Here is a 17026-nt window from a genome sequence, read left to right on the forward strand (position 1 = left end):
TTACATGCAAGTTCCGTGTCTGCGTGAGGTTTTATATTTGAGGGGATGTAATAAAACTAAAACATTTTAAAATGTCCACATAAAAAGCATTCATCGTGCTTCAGATCAAAGAGTAATAGTGAAAGATTAAGCACATTTATTGTTAACTAGAAAAACATTTCAACATACCAGATGAAGATAATCATATGCAAAAGATGTTCGCTTCAGTTTCTAATATAAGCTACCTAAATACAAATTTTACAAGCAACAGACAATAGCAAACCAGCAGAAGAGGATGAATTCCAAAACCCCAAATTCTCCACCAGTGCAAGTTTATGAGGACAGCCTGAAAAACAGTTGCATGCTTGCCAACACATCCATACATGCCATTTCCATTCTGGAAAGCTTATACTGTGGGAGCTGGGCATCTTGCTCGTGCCATTGCCAAATTTAATGCATGGGGCTAAAGTGGTGACACCACTGTTAGAGAGACTCTAAAGAAACTGTATAGCAGCAACCTCAGGAGGGTAACAGCTTTCAAAGAGCAGGTGTGCTCCTTTGGCCAGCTGTTCAGCATCCAAGCCTAAAGTAGTCTCCATGGACAAGCTCATTGTGAGCACCAAGACATTAATTTATATCACACATGTATAAAACTCTGAAGCTGTACACCATTAAAATGTCTCAGTGGAGCAAAATATGCATTCCTTAGTGTCCCACAGATCATCACAAATTATTAAGGTTATAGCAAAAAGTTCGAAAAACACTGTTATCCAAAAAGGGTCCAGCTCCCTCGCCTAGGCTCAGCTGAAACAGAACTAGCTAAGGATATCTTAAGGAGATAATCCACTATGCCAACTTCCCAGCATCTACCAGAAATGCAACATACTGAAGAGACATTAATTTCGTGCTGCTTACTGGAAGTCTTTCCCTAACTGGTCAACTCCCAACATCATCTTAACTGAGAAATATCTTTGCTAAGTAAAGGCTTTTCATGGTTTTCATACAAGAAGAAAAGAGATTTTCTTCCACGAGGTTGTAGGTAAACTCAATCATAATTGCCCAGCACATTTCTCAAGGGTCAAATTCATGCGTGGTCTTAGCTTGCTCGGAAGTACAGACTGTCATTCAGCCAGGAGGACTGAAGAGCTGCTATGACATACAGACCCTCATGCTTTAAGAGTTAGAAAACACAGGGAAAAATAGGAATTGTCCTTGAGAGGAATAGCCCGTCAAAACTCTGACGAACACACAAAAGATATTCTTCCCTTTCGGCGATTCCGCCCCTTGGCAAGCAGCACATCCATTCTTTCATTTCTGAGGGAACTATGAAAAGTTGTTGGGGTTTTTTTCTAGTTTGCACAAGTACATGGAGCATTGCCTTTAGAGTCAATGATTTTGTAGATGTCAGCAAAGCCCAGTGTTCCAAGGATTGTTTTTCAATGGCATGCACTAAATCAGTGGTTGGATTTGGGTGACAGTCAAGTGAACTCCAGTGAAGTCAGTGGGAAGTTTGCCTGACTAAAAACCCAAGAATGTAATATAATACAAACTATACATGAAGGAATCGAAAGGTCATATGTGTTCCATTGTATTTCTAGATTTTCTGGATGCTTATTTCCTAACATCATTAAAAGGATATTGAAGAACTCATGAGCAGAAGTCTGACATCCCACAGACTTACAGAATGACAAGGATACTTGTATCAAAAGGAGAATACAAAAAGTACCTGGCATTTTGGAAATTTCCACTGCTTTTGAAAGACACTGTTACTTTTGCAGTGGCAGGAATTAGACTACAGTGAAAACAACAGTACTTAAATACTCTTATTTGGCCTGCTTCCACATTTTTTTCCTCTTTCCTGAACAGGTAAAACAAGTAGTAACAAAACCCAAACAAAACACACACACACACACACACACACACACAAATCCTACAGTGAACTTGAGGATTGACAAACAAGGATAATTGCCACCTAAAGAAAAAAAAATCTAACACACTTGTTAAGTCAAAGATTTTAGAAAGCCTATACATTATGAAAGGGAAAATGGTAATCAGAGCTGTCTAAAGAAATGGGATAATAGGCTTAATGTTTGGACTACACCAATAAACTTGCCATCAATCAGAACTAGAATATATAATTAAAATTTGAAACTCACACAGAACTGTACAACCTGCAAATTTCAAGTTACTATTTCTTTAAGTCCTACTTACACAAAAACTACACTTAAGGTCTTACTATAAGGAACATGAGTATCCATTTCTTCTACCAGTCTCAGAGCTGTTTATACAAAGGTCCTTCCTCTGCAGCTCCTCTAAACCAGGTCAGCCCTTCTTGAATAGTCGAATTTTGCCTCAAAAGCACATATTTCACTTTCAAATCATATCTGAAACCTACTTTTCCCCCTTGGTCTCCTAATCCTCTTTTCTTTATTATGTTACATACTGCCTAATGTAAATGTACTTGATTTCATTACAGCATTAGATATAATTCATTATTTAATTTTGAAAGCCTATTATGCCACTTTTCAATATCCCACTCCTTCAGTGAAGCACCATGTTACGTTTTAATATGGAAGATATTAATGGAGGTGAACCTCTAGTATTACTTCTGTTAAAGCTACCCAACCCTTTCAGTTATTAAGATACTGTTTTCAATTGCTTTTAATTGTGATTTTACCAGCTAATATGAGTTTTCCATGCTGCTTTCTGTCTCAGGCTGAACATTTGTGCATGGCATGAAAAAAACCAGTTTATTAATATCCACTGATTTATCCTAGTTTAATAAAAAATACTCAACAACTATTTCCTTTAGTGAACTTATTCTTTGCAACAATTCATATAGACCACCACAATACAGGCCTTTGTGCCAGGGCTGCATCTTTTGCCTTGCCCACCCACTTAAGTGTGGCCAAATTGGCTTTTGAAAACCTCCCTCTGCACAGGCTCCTCAGAGACCTGCTGAGACTTAAAACCCAAACTGCCATTACAAATACTAATCAAGCACTTCCCCTATGAATACAGGCTGAGAAAATTGGGGCTGTTCAGCCTAAAGAAGGAAAGGCTGAATGGAGACTTCATAGACACCTGGAGAGGGACTCTTCATGAGGAGCTGTAGCAATAGGACAAGGGGGAATGGCTTCCAACTGACAGAGAACTGGTTTAGATTAGATATTAGGAAAAAATTCTTTACTGTGAGGGTGGTGAGACACTGGAACAGGTTGCTGGCTGCTCCATCCCTGGAAGTGTTCAAGGCCAGGTTGGATGGGGCTTTGAGCAACCTGGTCTAGTGGAAGGTGTCCCAGCCCATGGCAGGGGGCGTTGGAATGAGACCATCTTTAAGATCTGTTCCAACCCAAACCATTCTATGATTCTAGGATCTTACAGCTTCTGCAGACCAGAATGTAAGACACATCCACAGAGCTGAGCAAGGGCTACAGAGGCCTTCAAGGACCCATACAATAACTGTTCTCATCTGCTCTGAATCAAGTTGGAATAAAGCAACTGAGCTTTGAGTTGAGGCTGCTCTCTCAGTATTTCTACTGCTGGCATCCAGACATCATTGGGAAGGACACTGATCTCAAAAGCAAAAGAGTTAAGGTCAAACCAGAGACAGGCTCAGACTAGGAGACTAATGTGTTGAGAACGGAGCTAGAAAGAAGAAGCCTAGAATGTGCACTGGGATTAATTACTTGATTACAGAGACCAGGTTTAGGAGCAGAAAAGAATTTAAGAGTAGAATTAACAAGAGAAGTGGTCAGGAAGCTGAAGCTGAGTGAACATAGCACTGAGATCAAATGAGGAAACAGGTGGGAAACATATGAAACCACTGTGGAAGGGAGACTGAAGTTAGAAGGAAAAAGAAAAAGCAAAAGGGACAGGTCGGGTAGAAGCTGTAGTGGAAGAAGGAAAATTACTTGGCAAAGCAAAGATAATGAATCTAAAAAGCAACAAAAAATAGGGACACACACATATGAGAGATCTCAGAGCAGGCAAAGAGGTGGCAAACAAAAAGAAGCACAGACTGGTTGAGGACACTGGGGTCACTGGTATAAAGAGAAGCAGAAGGCTGGGATTGGATCAGGGCTCAGGGAACGCGGTAGTTTTGGTCCTGCTAGTAACACAGATGTCAATCTGCACTTTACCAGTTCCATCTTAGTAAAGCCTAGGAAATTACACCACTGTGTTAGGAAAAAAAAATTGCTTTTTACCTTTATTTTTCCAGTTAGTGACCACTGTCTTGGAACTGATTGCTACAGATTTTATTCTTTCCTTGACAGTCTTTCTACAGCATTTCTTCTAATGGTCTGTGTGATGGGAAACTTGAGACAGCAATTTATCCAAGGCCACACAGTTTACCAACACTAGGACCAGCAGACCAGCTTGAATATCTTGCTCTCAAACCCAAAGCTTATTCTTCCACCCTGTGTTTCACTACACCTAGACATGCTGAGTATCAGCCTCTCTCTGCAAGAGGCAGGACTTCTGAGAACTTTGGGAAATGTTGGGCCTAACTTCCATCATATTTAACTTCCAGAAAGATTGTGAATCACTGTGATTCTAAGGAAGAAGTCCTGAAGGATTTTTTGGCAAAATCTCCTTTCTTCTCCTCATCCTGACTCCCATCCCATTCCAAACTCCTCAGCATCCCTCTTCCAGCTTCTGTCACTTATTCCTCACTTTTCAAGTTCTATAACCTCCCCCAGCTGTAGCAGTGCTGGCACGAGGCCCAAGGTAATAAACCTATCAGAGTTTATTAGTTTGGTATGCACTCTATCCCACCCTGCACCTCACCCCTGATTTTAGCATCTCTCATTATTCACTTACTAGCTGGAAACTGTCACACAGGAGCATGATAGCAATGACATCACAGAACCAAAAGCCTTTGTGCAGTATTCTTCCTCACTCTTATGCAGAAAAACCACCCTTTCTTTTCCTGACCCTCTCACCTACACTTTACTCTCTAACACTTTCTGACTTTGCACAACAAAAATTGAGAGGCTGTTCAGTCTGGTGACTCCAAAATTCTGGACACAAAAAAATGCTTAAGTTTGTTATGCCAATATATAGAAACATAATAGATAGTCACATCCACATGTATTGTGTCAGCCTGCTGAAAATGCAAAAAAAAAAATAAATCTAAAGACACTTTCTTCTTTTTTAATACATGAATCACCAGCTCAAGTGGATAGTACCATAATCACCAGTCAATAAAGCAGCCATACCTTCCTGAAAGGCAAGCCCCCTTTCTGTAGGCAGACACAAACTGACAAAAGCACTAACAAGCAAGCAGAAATCCCATCTTTCCTTTCACAGGGTCCTATTTCAGGTTTAACAAATTAGTCCGAGGGTGACATCCCATTATAAGCTCACATATAAACATGAGAGATCTTTTTTTAAATTTAACTAGTGTACAACAGGATTTCCTTCCTGTAATCAGGACAAGAAAGGGAAAGCAGAGCTATCAAAACAACACTAGGAATATTCTCCTGCTCTTTATCCAAAGCATAAACAACCAACTGAGCTGCCTTCCCTGGAACGTGTTGCAAACTTTGGTCTTAACCTCATTATGTTATCACCATGCTGTGACATTGTCCAGGCTTGTGCCATTTGCAGTTGCCAGTAAAGTGACAGAAACATTTTCCTCTCAGCTTCCTATCTTAGGCAGTCTATAGTTTTATTCTGTTATCTCTGTTCTAATACATAATTGCATGGACAAAAGCAGAAAGCCTCCATATCAGTTGCAGCCTCTGATGCAGGCTAACTTTAATTCCCCTCAAACTAGCTCCAATCTTCCTGACTGCACTAATACACAATGGCTCTTTGCACAGAAATTTACTTTACAAGTAAATTTAAACAAAGTCTCAGCAATTTCATTAATGCCAAAAAAATTTTGCATATAATACGACTCCCCTCCATTTGTGCAAGTTCAATAGTTTTCCAGGAACACACTGCAGAAGTAACATATAAAAATTGCTGAAGCCAATCTCGAGCATTTATTATGAGTATATTATATTGTTCTGGCATTTTTCTTAAAGCCAGTGACAAAGACACTGCAGGCAGCATAAAAATGTGGAATTTGGGGTTTAGTATAAATGTGCATTTAGAAAATGAAAGTGCTTCACAGTCCAAGTTACCATCCCTAGACTTGATAGAAATTACTTGAGGATTTGCAGGAATTATTATTATAGGAAGACAGATTGCAGAGAAACAGTCAGAATATCCGTGTGGTATTTGGCCTAAACTTGTAATACATAACAGCTATTCACAATTCCTGCAAAAGGGAAGGAATTCTTCACTGGACTCTTCTGCAGTTAGTTCCAATGCTCATCTCCGTGGCATCACATCAAATACAACTTGTAGATAAAGCTTATTAAAATGGAGACATGGTTTTTTACAGGTAAATGAGCCTCCAAGACTTCTGTGGAAGGCATGCAGCACTATGTGTGCCCTGTTTGACCAATGGCTGGTTACAGGTATGAACTTCATACAGAGAAATTATTCATCAAAACATTATGTAGGTATCATTTTTTACTTTTATACAGAGAAGGAAAGAAGCCACTCGCACAATCCAGAATTCCTTTCTCCTTCCTCACCTTCAGTCACCTTGTTTGAAAAGTTATAAGAAAACCTTAGAGGAGGAATATTCAGTCCCTAAGGGAAACGTGGCAGCTTATTGGAAAACTGTTGTACTGCCACTTTTAGACTCTGTAAAACAGTTACTGCCCATCACGTTTTCTGTAGAAAGTTTCTCGTGTCTCAAGAAGTTAGGGATGGCTCAGGAAAGCAGGGATGAGGGAGTTTCTGTGGTAGCTTTAACCCTAAAAAGACTAAATTACAAAATGGAAGTGAATCGAGAGTTCTCACGCAGGGATGATTTCTTCTGGGCACCTACAAGGATTCTGTACACATCTGATCACACTTCTGCTCAGTACACACCTCTGTGCACACATTGCACACAGACACTCACTGCCTGTATCAGATTAAGGCCTTTGGAGCTCAAGGACTTCACAGGTACAAAATAAATTCGATTGTGAAATACACGCTCACAGGTAGAAAAAGATGAAAAAGATGAAGTGAGAATGAGATGAGCTTTTACACAAACATATTATTAACCCCAACTTCTTTTTAGTCTCTTCCATGTACAGTTTGGCTCTCTGACAGTAAGGCCCACTCTTGTACAGTTCCTGCCTTATGGAATACCTTTCCTTTAACTCCAAGTTTCATCTATTCTTTCATCCCATTCTAAAACACAACTAACATTTTTTCCACCCTTATCTCACCCATTTGCCTCTCTTTCCCCTCTCTGTTTCTCAGGACTTTACTCACAAAGTACAGCACATGACTCCAAAAGTGTGTTTCTCAACAGCAGTATATCCATGCCAAGAGACATGTATATCACTGAGAAAACAACAACAAACCCACAAAACACACAAAATCCACAGACACAGACTAACAAGAGATAATAGGACCAAAAGCTACTGAGCAGTCAGAGCTCAAGGGTTTGATCTCTAGTGTAGAAGAGAGCCTTGATTGCACCAATACAAGCCCCTCATGGGATACATTAGCATCCCATTTTCCATTTTTAATTTTTTTTTTCCATTAAGACACAAAGAACAAAAAGTGGACTCAAGCAGACTCCTCATTTAACTTTGTTCTCCCTCTACTTCTGTGAAACAGCTATTTAGATAAATTAACAATGCCTCCTCATCCTCAAGGCTATAACATTTCCAAACTTTCCTGAGATGATAATTCTTATTTGGCTGAGTTTTTTTTAAATCCTACTCACAAACAACATGAGTGTTTTGATAGACTGACCAAATGATGCAAAAGATGTCTTGCAAAACAGATGCAGAATAGCGAGGTGCACACATTTCTGGATTGTAGAACAGTTTCAATATACCTCATTCAGCTATGAACATACTTCCAACCCAGTATTAGCCAGCAGCCTCCTCACTGAATTAAGGCAAATACCCACACCCAATTAAACTCAAGGCAAATTGTGATCCTCTGACCTTCAAATCTGCTTCGTTTTCCTCTTTCAGCCTTGAAAGTCAGAACATGCAATGAACATACTGTCTTTTTCACCAAAGGATCAATTAAATCTGCTTTTTATTAAAGATAGCAATTTTTGAGAGGTGCCATACCGAAGTTTTTTAAACATCCATACCACAGTACACCACTGTTAAACACTCAGTCATGCTAACAAGGAGCAGCCAAAGAGAAAAAAGACCAACTCAAGTATATTGTGAATATGGAGATTAATTAACAATCATTTATCACCTTCTGCTCCTATTTTTAAATTTCTTAAAGGAGTTACAGTGCAAATGCATTCAACTACAAATTTTTTACTCCCCCCTCCTTTTCTTTTTTTTTAAACAAAAAAGTACTGTTTCAGCAATTCATGAAGTTTGTAATGTGTTTTATTAAACTTCAAGAGATATTTAATCAAATGACTGACTTCCAAGAACAGCATGAATCTTTTGAATTACAGCGTCTGTCAGCCATCCCAGTTGTCGCTAGTTTAGAAGTTTGGCTTTTGTTTTTCTCCTCTGTTGCTCTAAAATTTCTTAAGTCTCAATAAATTTTAATCAGGAAATAACCTCCCAGCTCCTAAACTCTGGGAGTAAGTTTTCATCCTGATTCAACCAGACAAATAGGAGATTTGTTCACATACTTGAGAGGAAACAAAATGTTTTCTGCTAATTCAGGGAACTGTGTTCCAGAGTTGTTTTGTGTTGTGCCCTTACTGGACAAAATTCTTGGCTATGGCTTCATGCTAAGCCAAAAGCAAACACTCTTCCCTTTTTATATGGACAGTTCTATCCCAAAGTACCAACACTAGCATCAGTGGTGACAGAAGAAAAGCTATATTGCCCCAATATGAGAGAAGAATAAAAAAACCAAAAAACCACAACTAAAAAAAAAAAAAAAAAAAAAAAAATCACACGAACACTTTTCAACCAAATAAATACACGTGTCTGAAATGCAAGCATGAATGTACTTCCCAGAAATCAGTCATCAAGCTGTGCTCTCAGGTATCACCTGAGAGGAGGACAGTATCAATTTCACAACAGCACATTGGAAGACATAAACCACCATATAATCCCTGATTGAAGGATTTCTTCCCCAAATACCTGCAGTTTAAAAGTTACCAAGCACTTTTGCAGCAGGCAGAAATTTGTTAACCTAAACACCACACACAGCACCTGCACAATTTTTGGAACATTCTTTTCTAAATCCAGCTCAACTGTAACAGGTGCTAATGTGAATAAACAAGACCTAGCAATCAAACCCAATTTTTGTTATGTTCTCAGAGTTGATGGATATATTTATGTTCCCCAGCTTCAACAGTCTCTACGATCGCTTTTCAAAAGGACTTTCAAAACAGCAAGACAAAACACCATCGAGGACTTACCAGATTGGAATTGGTGGCATTGGAATCATCTTCTGGAAAGGGGATATAGATAGCTAAGGCCACACAATTGGCAAAAATAGTCAGTAAAATAATTATTTCAAATGGTCTGAGGAATGGAGTTAAGGAAATTGTTCCAAAATGTGCACACAAAAATAAAATAAAAAAAAATTTATAAGAATTCTGTTTAAAGAAAGCATTCCAAGCCCCTTATACTCTGAAAAGAAGCATATGCCTTTTTAAGTGCTTTTAGGAGCTTCCAGCCAAGAATCTTCCTAATATGTCAAAAGCAGTGTAGGCCAGTCGCGTGCCAGAGTAAACACAGATTTCTAAAAAGTTTTTTTCTTCTTTAATTTATTTAGATTGCATTTTCCCGATTTTCCTTCTAGTGTGGCTGTACTATTTTTATTAACAGAAACCTGCTCTAGAAGGACTGCCTTTGTTCCTCTTGGGATTAGTTTCTCTTGGTCTTTTTCTGCCTGCATTTACAAATTCTCAAATAATTTTAACAAACATTTTGGTTTGGGTTTCCTTGGGGGTTTTTTTGGAATTTTTTTTTCTTTTGTTGTTGTTGCTGTATTTCTTTTCCCCCTTTCTCGGTTTCTCTCTCATATCTCAAAGTTAAACGTAAGGGTCCAAGGAATACATGTATACATTGCTAGATGCTTAAAAGATGATAAATTTTGTTAAGGTAAAAAAAAAAGGCTTTGTCCAAAATGTGCTTACACTGCCAGGTATACTTGTTTTGCTTAAAAATTATTTGAGGGAGTATTTCTTTTTCTTTTATTCACATTTTATTTGGCATCACAGAGACTACAAATGTGCCTGCACAGTATATCAGGGACACCAGGAAGCTAAGAGTTCCTTATGATAGAGAAACCAGCAACAATTCATGGGCATTTCAACCTTGCAGCAACTTTGTAAGGGGGAACAAAAAAAACCCCAAACATTTGGAATGTTCAACAAAGAAATCCTGTGTGACCTCAATGTTCTTTGACTGTCCATTGGAATCAAAGGGCATTTTTCTACTGCCTGGTTTGTTGGCACTGTACTTCATCTACTTCAGTGGACTCCTTGATCTCAGCTGCTGTGAAGTGTCTCCCAACTCAGACTAGAGACCAGATTTACAGTCTGTCTACATTTAGTTGCCTGCAAGCATATCCTGGAGGTTAGCTCTGGGATAACTCACCAGTACTCTGGAGGAGAATGAAGAGCAGGACAGGACAGGGAGAATGCCAAGCATAACCTGTGCCACAGAGAGCATTTGAGCCTGAATTTATCTACCATGGGACTGGTTCTGCAGCGCTGCCAAATGTCAACACAGCATGGGTGATTTTGGTCAGCAGACTACTGTTCTCAGCAGCCTTCAGTAGGAAAAAACTGAAGATCTTTTAATGTGCAGCTGAACTGCAAGACAAACACAAATTCCAGGCACCTGACTGCTGTTTATACTCAAATATATTCTGCATTTCACATATGGAAGGCTCAGCGCGTTCCAAAATCACCAGACTCCTGTGCTTAAGCCTTTTAATAGTAGGAGATATATGATACTATGGAGGAACAAGAGCAGGTCAGGGTAGGTAGATTCCATGTGATATCAGTGAGTCTTCTCAGGTATATACCTCAGGTTGTTTATATAATGTGTACTGCTTAAACACCTGGATTTCCATAGCCTTTCCTGGTCTTAATTGTTTTATTTCCTAGATTTTTTTGTTGTTGTTCTTTTGGCAGGATTATCATCTATTAACTCATCACTGTTTATGCATATTTCCTTTTACTTCTTTTTATTGCACTGTCAAAATAAAATCATATAACACCTACAAATACAGTGCAGACAAAGCAGAAAATTAAATATGCAGCTAAATCTTTGCAAAATAAGGCAATTAATTCATTTTACTTTTTCATAAATGCAACTGCACCTTCAGGCTCTTAACACTATAACGTTTGGGTAAGAAATGCCACTGAAGTACCATATGATATTTGTTTAATATCTATTATGCTTAAACTTCAGTGGTTCAGCAAATTAAGCTAAGCTTTCCTCATTAGCTTTTAGCAATTAGGAAAAGTCAGAATACAGGATAAAATTAAACCTTATCACAATCCTTTGATATTGCTACTTGTCATTGAAGTGTTTCATGTTTATAAACACTAGATGTGCAATGAGAGGTTCTGGTGGAAAAAAAAAAATACTTCCATCAGCTCACCCAAAACCAAACAAAACCAAAAAATGCAAGCTTCAGCATCTTTGGACTGATTTAATTGCATTGTTTGGTCCTCTCTTGATCTCAGCAGTGTTGTATCCTGGTTTACAACACATCATTCCCATCATTCATTGCTGATCTTATTCATCTATCAAATGTCACTCTGTGCTTTCTCTAAAGGCATGTGGTTACTGGGGTGCTGGCAACTAAACCAATACTCAGCTTCATCCTGTTAGTCACTATCAATCATTATATGCTTAAGGTATCAGAGCTATGTCAGAAGCAATAAAAAGTAGCAAACTTAATCGAGGGATTAAAAATCAGCATCTGAAGAAGAAAGGAATAGGTAGGCAGGTAGTTTAAGGACATCTAAGAATTGACAGGGGCATTTTTAACAACTTCTTCATCTGAAAAATATATCTATGTCAGCAATATTTAATATACTCATTTTTTATTTTCACCTTTCTAACATCCCACCAGACACCTAAAGGAATAATATTATCATATTATCTTAAATGCCTTAACTAATTTTTTATCATACTAACTACTGCCAAGTTCTGTACTACCTTCCCTTGACTTGCTTATCTATGCCTAAAAACATGCATTTTCTTCTGTATTTACTGAAGCACTCCATTAGCTTGTGATTAGGGTTAGTATTGTTTTCTATTCGGGGATGCAAGGGAGATGTATTTTATTTCAGTTTGTGTTTCACACCAAATACTCAAATTCCAGCTTGCACTGATCAGACTTGGATGACTAGAAGGGCTTTGCTCCTTGCACTTAAAAGCCTTGGCCCAGCTCTCAAAGGCTTTCCAGGGAAGCAGCACTGACCCTTACATTGGGCAGTTCTGTGTCAGTGGTTATCTGTTGTCTGTGGCACAGTCTGTCTCATGTTCAGACAATTAGATCTGGCTCTGCACTGCATTTGTACATGTTGCAGGATTACTGTAACGTGTTTCTTTTTCCCTTCTTCTAGATAAGCATTATCCCTTACCATACATTACTGAGCCTTACTCGTTTAAGTGGAATTCCAATAAAATTAACAGTCCTGAGCCCTGGTTCAGAATCTTACTGCATAAACTTGGGGATTTTTTTTACCTCCTCCTTTTGCCCCATTCTTTTCTCCATACTGTAGAAAGCGTGATGCCACGTGATTAACAAAAAAAAAAAAAGTGTGGAATTCAAAGTACCAGAGCTGTTGACTGGTGGTACCTCTAAGGGCCTGCAAAAAAGCAACCATTAAAAAAACCCAAAACCAAACACAAAAAACCCCCAAACTAAAACAAACCACAAACAAACAAATAAATAAAAAACAAACAAACATTTAAACACAAAAAAAAACCAAACCAAAACAAAAAAACCACATGAAAGTCCCAGAAAGGAAAAGGAAAGCCAGTAGCTGCTATCAATCCCATAGAGTCAGTTCAATTCTGGTCTCAGATACTTTGAATATCTCCCATCCATTTCAGTCTGGGCCATGTGTTTTCAAAAGAGTAGAATTCAACTCCTAACCCTCATCATTTAAACTTCCAGTGGTTTCTTACACACAGGTGTAGTTAAGGCTTCAGCTCTAATCTTCCTCCCTTCCCCCTCCCCCTGCATAAACGATCTCAGTTAAGACATCAGGAACCATTCATGTACTTTAAGTTCCCAGCAGCGCCTTTCAACTTAAGGTATTGATTTCCCCACGCTTCTGAATAGCACCCGATGTGCACGAATGAGTCGCTGTTTCCTGAGCCAGAACATCAGAAAGGATATTTCCATTCGACGATGCTGATACAGGCCCTCCGGATGGGATTTTTCAGTGTTAGACACAGCAGTGCCCGGGGAGGCCGTGTAGCTGTGGTGGTACCCTGTTTTTTCTGCTTCCCATACTGCTGCCGTTTCCTCTGCGTGGAGCTGGCTGTGGATATCGTTGCATTGCCAGCGCTCCCCATCAGCTTGGCTTGCCTGGCAGCATCGATCGCAGCTTGCCAGGACAGAGCTGCCCCCGGAGTAGGGATGTGTTCTGGGGCAAGCCCTGCAGCTGCATTGGCATTCATGTTGGCATGAGCTGGACGGGGACTCCCATAGTTGGAACCTGGGGGGGGGGGGAAAAGTAAAAACAAAATCAAACGGACAGAAATTTGTGAAGACATTTTCTAAATGGCAGAAGAGATAACCAGTGTTTTTAAAAACCTTCAGTATCAGTAAAATCAAGAGATAAGGTTAAGTGTAAGATATCAGTTTACTATCAGCTTGTTCTTTCAATTCAAACTCTTCATTTTAAAGTAATAATACTATGCAATCCTTCATCTTGCAAGAGACTCTCAACAAGACCAGTGGATACTGAGCTGTTAGAAGTGCCTCCAATCGATACAGTCTCCAGGATTCACAGAAAACAAACTATCCATTTTCTTTTTTACCCACGCATTTTGCAAGGGGGACTGTTTGAAAGCGCAAAAGGTGAGGATAGTTCTCATCACTTTAACACACAGACAGGCACTAGTATGCTATTTAGTACATGACAAAGCACCCAAGTGAGATTCTCAAGTCCTATCATAAAAATCCTTGTGCTTTCAAGATTATCTCAAAATAAAGTGAAATTTTAACAATAAGCTTGATTCCCTCTGCAAACTGTACATATGTATAATCCTAAGAACAGCCTGACCAGAAGCTACACTGAAGTAGAAACTGGAACACAAAGGCAAGGCTCGCAGACAGTTTAGGCCAACCAATATATATTTAGAAATCAGAACCTACACCTTTATCCTGATAAACTGATTTTAAGACAGACAAAATACTGAATCAATAGAGCAAGTAACACTTGCTTAAAAAGTGCATGTTAACAAGAATGCTAAGACCTAGCAATCCCAAGTGTTGCTGCTCTTTTATTTTAGCCAGAAGTGAGGCAGTATATACTCTTTTGTCCAATCATAATAGTAAAATATACACATCAGGTGACATGTGGCTGATATTTAGAAGGTCTTGGCAGTACAAAAAATTTAAGTCACTCTTTCAAGCTGGTGTAATTGTTCCATTGGTTCAGTAAAGACAGTTGAGTCACCCGTGTCTCTTCAGTGAGGCTTTTTCAGTGACTCAAATTAAAAAATTCAATCACTTCAAATGGAGCAAATTTTGAAACTTCAAAATAGATTCCCTTACTCCTTGGAGCTTCAGTTGAGTTTTGTAAGAACTTGAGAAGGATTAAAGGAGTTTTACTACAGACACTTTGCAGAAGAAAATATAAGCCATGTTAAAAATGTGCAACATGGAATCTACACAGTCACAACAGCAAATGTGATTAAGAAGAACACCATGTTTGGGTATACCCTATATAATATTTAAGAGCCTATTTTTATTTGTTGTGGACTTTTGAGTTTGGCTGTGGTCCATATGTTGAGATACAGGTAAAAGGGAGCCCAAGGGGTCTACAGATCTTGTTCTTCAACAGGCTACACAACGAGAGCTCGGTTTCAAACCACTGCACACTCCATGGCCTGTGTTTTGCCTTCTATCTGAGCAGCAGACTCTGCTTCAGAAAAAGTGCATGTGCAAGGGGCAGACAGGAGAAACCCTGTAAAGGAGTTAGATCACCTTCTATTTCAAAGCAAGCTCAAAGTCTACTGTTGACCATGTTCCACTTTAGATCAATGTAGAAATATGGTGTTACTAAAGAGGTCAGCTGGGCTCCTTATAGACTACCAGACAAAGCAAACAAAAGACCACTTAACACGGTGTTTCATTTACAATATCAGATGAAATACATTCAAAACCAGGGAATTGGCGAGCTGTTCTTGAACAGAAATAATTACCCAAGATGCATATTTCATAGCTGGATGTGCAGTGCCAAGGTATCAGAGCATTCACTGCACTACTAATGAACTAAAGCAGGTAGAATAAAAACAATTGCATTGACACACAGAGCACAACAGGATATGCCTCTACCTAGAAAGCATATAAGATTTTTAAATTCATCTCATTGAATCACAAGGAAGGACACAATAGAGTCAGGTGTTATTTAATGTCAGGCATTGCCATAAGATTTCAAGGCTGTTAGAGTTTCATTACATAGCAGGAAAATCCAGGGCTTGTCTCCGCTCGCTAAAAAATCTCCTAGTTGCAAACCAGCCAAAAGGAAGCTGGTGAGTAATATGACTCTGATATGTGAAAGGGAAAGCTGAAAGAAACAAGAAATGGGAAATAGTTAATTCACATCCCTCAGATTTTGAAACTGAAGAAAAAGAGCTCTCAGAATCATACAGGCTAAGCAGATTTCCTCGATGAAGCAGGCAATCAACTGGCAGACAAACTTAGTTTTTAAGGCTAAGCAAATTGTACACAGCACCACTCATGGGATACATATTTATTTTCAGACTAGTTCCAGATGCAGTTTTTCTCTCTAGCATCTATTTGACCTCCCTAGCCTAAGGCATACTGGAAAGGAAAAAATAAATGGAAAATTACTCTAATTATTCTCCAACTCCAGCTCTTCTTTACTGACCCATTAGAGTGGATAAGAAAGATGTGGGTGTTTTCCACTAAAGGCAATCTTGCTGATCCCTCTCCATTGTGTTGTTATCACGCTGACTAGACCGTGTGGTCCTGAAAATAAACAGCTGCTGCATCTTAATGAAGACCTTTACGCAATTTGGAAACGTGTCAAGAGTCTTCATTATTATTGCTTATTAGTTAGGTTCCACATGAGGATTCAAGTCCATGCATTTTGACTTTGATGTGCCAGCAAAGTTAAGGATCCCACTTCTGGTAGTTTTATAGGTTTTGCTTCTACCATGATCAGCAGCCCCATAATAAAGTGCTTTGTCTCAAATTCATTTCAAATGATGAGTCAGTAGTGACAGATTTATATTAACAAATATTACAAATATTGATTACTGATAAGGATCTATCCGTTTTATGAAGTTCAGAGGCTGCAGACAATATCTGTACTAAACGACTAATGGCAGTGACAAATGACTTTTCTAGAGGCAGTTTGTAGAAATAGCTTGAATTTAAGAGTGAAGCTCACACAGCTTCAAGGAAAGTACATTCAAGAACTGAGCAAAATATTTTCGAGGACAGCACAGCCAAAATTTCAGGGAGAATGAAATTCTACCCTATAATCTAAATGCTTCATGTTATTTCTTAGGAAGCAAGGAGAACAGTACATATTGAACTCGTGAGACATCACACTGAAATTTCACCTGTGGCATTCATTTCTCCCCCACCACAAAACTTTGCTGTAACCTGAGAGCTGCACTTACTGGATTTTCTGTTTTCTTTTTGCAATGTAGCAGTTAAAATACTTCACTAAATTTCCCCATTACAAATAAAGTTTCACGCTACCTTAATCACTGGAATCATATTTGTTTACATGGTTATTAAGTTAGAAGTTGACCAGAACTAGGAAATGGAAATTCAGCCCCCACCCAAATGCAATAACTCACTAAGCACT

General features: G+C 38.8%; 1 protein-coding gene across 10 annotated transcripts in view; it reads right to left on the minus strand.

Annotated features, from left to right (window-relative positions):
- CACNA1C (calcium voltage-gated channel subunit alpha1 C) overlaps positions 1-17026 on the minus strand; it is a 431119-nt gene that overhangs the window by 389834 nt on the left and 24259 nt on the right. For all 10 annotated transcript variants that reach the window (XM_039383226.1, XM_039383225.1, XM_027726697.2 and 7 more), the window contains exons 2-3: positions 13351-13672; positions 9395-9500 (exon numbers count right to left, since the gene is read on the minus strand). In XM_039383226.1, the coding sequence (XP_039239160.1) occupies positions 9395-9500; positions 13351-13672 (428 nt within the window). The remainder of the gene's footprint in view (positions 1-9394; positions 9501-13350; positions 13673-17026) is intronic.

Source organism: Pipra filicauda, unplaced genomic scaffold (assembly GCF_003945595.2).
Source record: "Pipra filicauda isolate LSUMZ 115617 unplaced genomic scaffold, ASM394559v2 scaffold2_size9829703_pilon, whole genome shotgun sequence".
Taxonomy (NCBI): Eukaryota; Metazoa; Chordata; class Aves; order Passeriformes; family Pipridae; genus Pipra; species Pipra filicauda.